The 9,082-nt window shown below is 34.0% G+C and overlaps 1 protein-coding gene across 1 annotated transcript; it reads right to left on the reverse strand.

Annotated features, from left to right (window-relative positions):
- Nucleotides 1-756: 756 nt before the first annotated feature.
- Nucleotides 757-1,455, reverse strand: LOC131143910 (uncharacterized). Its single transcript, XM_058092266.1, has one exon. The coding sequence runs from the start codon at nt 1,453-1,455 to the stop codon at nt 757-759; it is 699 nt and encodes a 232-aa protein (XP_057948249.1).
- Nucleotides 1,456-9,082: the final 7,627 nt, after the last annotated feature.

The raw sequence follows: 9,082 nt of genomic DNA on the forward strand, positions 1-9,082 counted from the left end.
ATTTATTATATAAAATTCTCAAACCCAAATGTAAATTGCCCAAAAATTAAATGAAATAAAATTAATATTTATATTTTTTAATACTATGATTTTTTCATTACCTTTTACTTTCAACCTACCCAACATTACAAAGGAGTTGGTAATATCCAGACGCTTTTCATTTCCTACGTAACCATGTTTATTAAAAACATGTTGGCTTCGCGGACAACATTAAAAAAAAGAATATACTTTTGACAATTTCAAACGCGCCTTTACGAAGCAGCTTTTAAAATAATAATAAGAATTGTCAAACCATAAGGTCCATAACATAAATCTGCGGTAGGGTTGACATCCTCAATGGCAGAATGTATAAAGAAAAGCACATGGCCATATTCAACTCAACACGAGTGAATCAAAAAGGAGAACAGGGACGCTTGTTCCCCCCCAATTCCCCTGTTTTGGCTGCGTGTTCCACATGCTTTCTTATGAAGTAGAAGTAGAAGAAGAAGAAGAAGATGGGTCAGCTGCGCAAGATGCAGCCGAAGATGTCAAACATAAATTAAAAATTTTCCATTGAAGATGTCTCCTTGAGTTCTTCCCAAGCAATGCAATTGAATTTATTTCCGAATATTCACAAAAATTATGCACATCTATTTGCTTTTTCAATTTGTACAATCAAAAGAAAAAATAAATAAATAAATTTGGGAAGCTGAGAATTGTGATGACAAAATCAAAATCAAAATTATTTTCAAATCTTGAACAGGGAATTCTTGTTCTTCATTTCACAGTAGATGCAACGGTGTGAGCCCACCATCTGAGATTGTCTTTCATGTCGATCTCATTATTCGAAACAGGAATTCTCCAATTCATCAGTGGGTTCTCTTTTTTCCTCCTATCCAAAACCCCCCACGCTTCAGAGAGGTACGGCCTTCGAACCGCAGACTCGTCCGCAATGCTCTGTTCTTCTTCCCCCTCTTTCATCACCAACCTCTGCAACCCAGGAACTATGAAAGCCAAGCCCGAATCCAGGTCTTCTTCGGAGAACACGAAACCCAGATCCATAAATCCTTTAAGCTCTTCAAACTCAAGGTCCGATAAGCTCTTGCTTAAGCCCCTCTTCCTTCTTCTCCTACCTCTCTGCTTTACTTTCTCGGGCGACCCTTCTCCGATTCCTTCTCGCCTGGAATTCACCTCTGCAGCTTCTTTACCCGAGAGGATTGTCTGCAGGCTGGGCGTGAAGAGCCCTGATCTGGGAGACGCACAACAATCCAATTCGAAGCTGGTTGTCGAGCCCAGTTGGTCGCTCATGGATCGAACGTGCACAGTCGGGAGTCGGGAAATTTCTGGTTTCGATGGCTCTTCTGGAAACTCCTCGTCTGGGTTAGCTTCAGAATTCGAAACCGGGGATTCCTTCTTCAATATTTCGAGCTCGAACCAGCAGGAATCGAACAGCTTCAGCACTTCTTCCGCGTCCATTAATGGCGGCTCAAGAAAAATCTGTTTTTGTGGTTGAGGGGTTTGGTGGCAGGATTTATATTATGTGTATATATATACTGACTCTATCCCGAAACTACCCTTCGTATTGTCAGTATATTACCCCAACAATCACCTTATTTATCCGCACGTTTTTGCTTCTGCCCAGGGACTTTCTGGGCACATGATTTATGTGCTTTCCGCGTATACACTACTACGTTTCCGGGAAAAGAAGAAGGTCGCGAGATAGAAGATCGTGGCTTCAAGAAGAGACGAAGGAAGCCATTGCGTGTTGCAAATCATGTATTACTAATTAAAATGGTCTAGATGATGCCATGAATCATGACCAAGATACGACGCCGTTTCGCGTATTCTTTCGCCAAACAAGTTGCTGCATTTGGGAAACATTCATCCCTAAGTATATCATTAATCAAATGACAGCAATTTGTTGCTTCCAAAATTTACCTCTTTTATGATTAATGCGTTTTCGGGAAAAAAAAATATACAATAAAATTTTGAAATCACTTTTCAAACTTTTATGACACTTTATCTATTTTTTATTTAATTATTATTTTTTAAATAAATAATTAAATATGATTAGTTCGAGATTACCAGTTGAGTAACTGACAATAATATTAAATCATTCAAAATTATTTCTATTTTTAGAATGTTAATTTTTAAAAGACATGGTCAATACGTGCCTCGCATAATAGGTTTGGTATTTAATGGGAATCGGTAATGGATGGTTATAGTTAAATAATGGTTTTGGAAATATGATAGTCAATTATTTTCTTTAATTTAAAAAATGGTCAACCATTTGGCGCATTCCAATTGGCTGATGTTTGTGTTGCTATAAATAAAATATTGAGGTGCGTTTGGAGTGATATTAATGTATATGGATTATATCTTTTTTGGGTTGACCCATTTGTAGAAAAAAATAATAATATTGGATTCTATGCACATTAGATTTTAAATAATTAATTAACTTATGGGCTGTAGATGACTTTTACAAACCAAAGTTTTGGGTTTATAATTTGATTAAAAGTACAAAAAGTATTCATAATTTTGTGATTTCATTGGTTATTTAAAATAATTGATATGATTAGTTAGTCTAATTAAATAATTTACTTTAATTTTAATGATATCTAACGGTAATCTAATACAAAGAGAATTATCATTGTAGGATCTTCCATTACATCCCAATATTTAGAGATTGGCCTTCTATTTTATAGGTCTTAGGTTTGACCCTTAAAGATAACGCTCAATACTTTGGGTTAGAAAGTTGATTACCTCTTTTTGAGTAACCCGAAATCATATACTTTTAATAAACTAAAAAAGATAAATTGTCATAGTAGATATTTAAATATTGACTTTGTGGCGTGCTTGCCATCACGAGTACACAACAAAATGAAAATGAATGCATGCAATATAAGGTCATTTTTACACAATTATGTCAATTACTAGTCGATGGAGGTCATTGTAGGATGCCACAACCTTGTACGATAAATAAATAAATAAATAACATTGTGGCATACCTTCTGTGTACCAAATACTATTCTAAAGGCCTACAAGACTTGGTTGGAAATAGGAGTGTTCATGAATCGGATTGGGTTGAGTTGGGCCTAAAATTCTAGTCGATTCGATTTTGTCGGTTTGGCAAAAAGTCAATTCTAAGTCAAACCATTGAGGATCTAGTTTTTGTCGATTTGGGTTGGCTGGAAAATCAGGTGGGATGATTTGAATCAATGGTTTAACTTGTTTTAAGGCAAAGTAGAGAAGGAAATAAAAAATACAAAGGGAAATGTGTTAGAATTTTTGTGAGACGTGATAAGACATGTTATATTGAAAACACTACTTAAAACTAGTGTTATTCAAGTTAAACATATTAAATTAAAAGACTTCTTATAAAAAAAAAAAGTAATAGTATTAATGTAATAGTATGAGTAACACACTAAGTATGTTACAGTTTTCAATTTACATTAATAATACAATATAAAGAAGGTTCCCAAACAAATCAAAAAAAATGTTATGTCTATTTTCTAACACACATACCATTAACAACATAAAATTAAAAAATGCAAAATGTGTCTATTGTCTTCCTAAAGAACTAAAACATTGTATCCATAAACATTATTAAAATAGAAATAAAATTGAAAGCATAAAAATTAAAACATTCTAAATTGTATGTGCCCATCCCATAGTCCATCTTGTACATTCTTTCATAAATTTTGAGTAATTGTATGCATATATATACACACACAAAGAGGTTGTTTCGATAAGGTTGGGTGGTTTAGATGGTACACCTGCAAACTAATCCATACAATCAAGTTTTGCAAAATACGGAACAACCAACCGACCTTCAAACTATTCGAAATCAATTTTTTGGGTTTTGTTGATTTGAGTTGATCAAGTTAGGAGGGCAGGTAAGTTGGATTGTTGTACACCCATAGTTGGAAGGCCTACACATCCACTACCGTGTGGCTGCACTAACTCATTCACTAGCAACGGTATCGTGCTCTCATCACATCTGATCCTTAGGGTTCTTGAACCATATATTACAATTTAGGTAATAAAAACTGTAATATATATTCTCATTATCGTAATTCAATAAAAAAAAAACCCGTCATATCATATCTCGGCATCAAGTCGTCATCTTAAAACCCAGCATACAGCCGTCATATCAAAACCTAGCATACAACCGTCATATTAAAACCCGGCATACAGCCATCATATCACATTTCCAATATTTTCCATAATCCGTATAAATCGCATTTTTCATTGTATAATACCATAATAATACTCATATGCAATTCTACAATAAAGTGAATTAATCTCATGCCACACAAATTGAGTGTTATATCATAACATAATAAACTGCCCAAGGAAAATATATTTTTGCTCAAAAAACAAGGTCTCATCATCTCTACAATTTTATTTAATTTAATATACATAATTTTTAGGAAATAGAGATGATTAACCTACTCCCTTTGGTTTTCCCCAAATACGTATAGTAATCAAAACAACCATTTCATATGCTTGAACCATTTAGAAAATCATATACCATATACACGAGTCCATAAAATCAAGTTTAAATGGTTCAAATTTAAGAAAAATTGACATATTCTATTCCCCTTACCTGTTCCTGAAAATACGCGTCCCACGCTCCTTGGAACAAATCCCAAGTTCCTGAATACGACGAGGAGAAGGCTACCGGCAAGCCGAGGAGGAAGAGGGAAAAGACTGGAGGGCTAGCCAGAGCCTCGGGAGACCATAGGAGAGAGAGAGACGCGCGAGAGAACGAAACCTTGGTAGAGAGAGACTATGAGAAAAGAGAGGAATGGAATGAAATGATTTTAAAACACTTAAGTTCTATTTATAAGTTTCCAACCCGGGACGAAACCGTCAAAGGTCTTCCTGAAACCGTCAATGGTTTGGATTTTAACCAAACCAAAGACTCCGTGTTTCTTCCTTAGCACCTCTTGGTAACTCAAAACCATCGATGGTTTTCCTGAGATTTCTAAAACCATCGACGGTTTAGTCTCACCAAACCCTACACACACAAAATCATCGACGATTTTCCTGAGACTCCCCAAATCGTCAACAGTTTGGTCCTGCACCAATCGACATTTCCCTTTTTATGTTATTATTACTATTATTATTTTTTCAGGTCTCTAAAATGAATATGAGGTTTTAATCATTCAAAATCAAATATTTATGCTCAATTTGCCTTTATGATAAAAAAAGATTTTTTTTTTCCCAATTGGAAGCCCATATTAGGCGTAGGCCACATAATGAGAGATACACATCTCCTATTTCATATCTCTTCCCACATGGGGCTAAATTAAGATTTAATATTTGAACTTAAGTCCTTCCATGGGAAAGGCACAAGTTTTAACTATTAAGATGCATTTTAAAAGGCATTTTAATATATGTTCTAATATTTCTATTACACACTTTTGTTTGTTTCACTATGTTCTATTTTTACATTCTTATTATCAACCAATTAAAAATAACTTTAATCCATAAAACCTAGTAACCCAAGATCATCATGTTATTCAATTAAGAAAACTAAACGCAGAATAAATACCTAGATCCATAGATGTGTCCAATTTGATTATCCAACAGCCTTTAGCGGAGAGTTTTGATATTCCACAGTCAAATCCTTAAGTGTCTCACTTATGTTCTTCTCTTTAGATGGGGAAAAGAAAGAATGTGAAACTGTTTTTGATTTTGACTGGGGGACCATAGCTCTATTAAGTTTTCCTTGTATAATATGTTATTTTAGAAGCCCATCGGTCCTAAATTAACTTAGTATTGAGTTTCTACACATTGCAAAGCTCATACCTAATAGGTGTTAAAATAGCCCAGTTACATAATTACTTTTAAATATGTGAGCCCACAATAGAAAATTAAAATTACCTAACAATATCCCACTTAGGCAACACTTAAATATTGGAAACAATTATATTACCTAAACCTTAAGTGTACACAATATGGCTATTATCCTTATAGCATCTCCTTAATTCGATCTTGTTCATCTCATATACTAGCATGGGATCAAACTGGCATTTGTTACACTCATATTCGTAACTAAACCCATCAATGGTCACCACACTAATACACTCAATGGCATCGATTATGGATGTGAAGCATGGTAATGTGCATGCTCCTTAACCTTAACATGCACATCCCAAATGGTCCTACCTTATTCCTTATGAGATCAACCTTAGTTCCTTAGTCATTAACTCTTCCAAAAGGAAGATAACATTCAAAGTCACAAATACATAAAAAATTGTATTCCTTTATTTCTTTATTTCTGCAGAAAATAATCTAAAACAAGTGTGTACAAGAACAAACTCCTACTAAACCGCAATATCGTCAAAAAAGGCGACACTTATACAAGCAGTGTGTTCATGAGACACCTTGGGTGGTAAACCCTTAGTGAGTGGATCTGCAACCATGGAGTTTGTCCCAATATGTTTTGTCGACACTTAATGACACTAAACCGTTTCCTTAACCACCAAAAACTTGATGTCAATATACTTTGACTTGGTGGACCTTCTATTTTTGTTTGAATACAACACCAAAGACTTATTGTCAAAAGAGATCTTTAGCGATTTTTAGCCCCATCCAAAATATGCAGCCCCGTGACAAAATTTCGCAACCAAATTCCTTGATTAGATGCCTCGTAGCATGCTATAAATTATGCTACGATGGTCGAAGGAACTATGAGAGTATGCTTAACACTCTTCCAGGAAATAGAACCTCCATCCAGCAGATAGATATAGCCCAAAGTGGATCTCTTGCTATCTTGGCATCCAACGAAATTAGAATTAGAATACCCAATGATCTCAAGTTGATTTGATTTTCTGCAGGTAAGCATGTAGTCTTTTTTTCTCTAAAGATACCTCATAACCCTTTTGGCTGCCCTCCAATGATCCAATCTTGGGTTACTCAAATATCTGCCTAAAATTCCAACTATGTACGCCAAATCTGAACGCATACATAGCTTAGCACACATAAGACTCTCTATAGCTAATGCATAAGGAATCTTTTGCATTTCCTTCTTTTCAACCTCAATCTTGGGGCATTGATTGATACTGAACCTTTCTCCCTTAACTGTGGGTGTATCTCCTAGGTGACAATTTTTTTGCCAAATCTAGCAAGTGCCCTTTTATATAGCTCTTTTGTGATAACCCAAGTATACCTCAAGAATGATCTCAATGTATCTGAATTCTTAATACAAAAAAGGCATTCCTGAGATCTTTCATCTCGATGTTTTTTTTTTAGAAATCTCTTAGTTTCGTGCAATAAGCCTATATCACTACTCACCAGCAATATGCCATCGACATACAAAATCAGGAATATAACCTTACTCCCACTGACCTTATGGTATACATAATCATCAACCGAATTTACCTTAAAATCATACGAGATGATTACTTGATGAAACTTGTAATACCATTGACGGGAAGCCTAATTGAGCCCATTGATGGATTTTTTTAATTTGCAGACTATATTTTCCAAATTTCCAGAAATAAAATTTTCAGACTGCACCATATAAATCGTTTCCTCAATGTCACCATTGAGAAATGCTGTCTTTACATCCATCTGACAAAACTCTAAGTCCAAATGAGCCATCAATGTCATTATAATCCTGAAAGAGTCTTTCGATGAAATTGGAGAGAAAGTCTCTTTATAATCATTGTCTTTCTTCTTAGTGAATCCCTTAGCAACTAGACGTACCTTATATCTCTCAATATTACCCATTGAATCCTTATTGGTCTTAAATATCCATTTGCGACCAATGGGCTTCACACCTTCGGTTAATTTGACGAGATCCCAAATGTCATTTGCTTTCATGGAATTATTCTCATCATTCATGGCATCAATCCACTTCTGAGAATTAGAACTTTGTTTGAATTTATGGAAGTTTGTGAATTACGGTGTTATCCCAAGAGGGGGTGAATTAGGTATTTTAAAAAGATTATGACTTTTAAGATCTAATTTCGAAAAACTTTTAATTACGAACTTTCAAGTTACCTAACAATGAGGTTAATCAATATAATATGTGTATTTGTCAAGCATACACTTTTACCCAATTACTCACAAATGTAGCAATTGTTCAACACATACACAATGTACAAGTAATTCAAATACAATACGGAAATTAAAAAGGAGTTAAGGGTAAGAGAGATGCAAACACGATTTTACAAGGTTCAACCAACCCAACCTATGTCCTCGCCTTGAGCAACCTACTCAAGCATTCCACTAAATCCCTGCTCCTTTAATCGGGACGGAGCTTCCCTTTCAATCCGCTACTTACAAGAGATACAGTTTCCTCCTACTCCACTGCTTACAAGAGATACAACTTTCTCCTCAAACCTGATTCACAACCCGAACTGTGATTACAATATAGAAATTACAATTTCTACAAAATACACTCAAATGCTTCTACACAAAGCTAGTGAGTATAATAGAAAATCCTAACACATATCCATATGATAAAACTTGAAGTTCAGTATGAATGTAATGATGAGATCGTTATATGAATGATATGCTTCACAAAATTTACCTTCAAGTTAATATCTCCGAAAAAATAATTTCTTATAAATAAACACTTTAGAGATTTTAGGGTTTTAAAACAATCCACTTGATGCAAGAATATCAATATATGATTCTTGTAAAATAATCTTTAATAACACTCAGATATAGGTTCTAGTTATCAAGTAATTTGTAAGATTAAATCTTGGAATAAAAATATGACTTGAAATATTGCAAAGATTTAAGCAATATTTTTCAAAACAATACTTCTCACAAATATATATTGAAACACTCTCAAAGTTTGCAATAAAATAATTATTATAGTAGTAAATAGTTGAACGAAAATATATTCAAAAATATATCAAAGATTTTAGTTTAAACAAATCTTTCTCAAGTATGTATATTCAATAAGTGAATAAAAATATTCAAATTATTATTTTTGTTCCCAAGAAATATATATATATAAAATCTAATGAGTATGGAAAAACAAAAATAAGATTTAAATGCATAAAATAATTTTACTAAACCTCAAACCTCAAGATGAATGATACGTTGCAATAAGATATGATCAAATGCTCTTGAATCT

The sequence above is a fragment of the Malania oleifera genome, chromosome 12 (genome assembly GCF_029873635.1).
Source record: "Malania oleifera isolate guangnan ecotype guangnan chromosome 12, ASM2987363v1, whole genome shotgun sequence".
In the NCBI taxonomy this organism is placed as follows: Eukaryota; Viridiplantae; Streptophyta; class Magnoliopsida; order Santalales; family Ximeniaceae; genus Malania; species Malania oleifera.

Bases quoted from the DNA above. Each gene is read 5' to 3' on its own strand.
- LOC131143910 (XM_058092266.1), bottom strand. From the start codon at position 1,455: ATGGACGCGGAAGAAGTGCTGAAGCTGTTCGATTCCTGCTGGTTCGAG.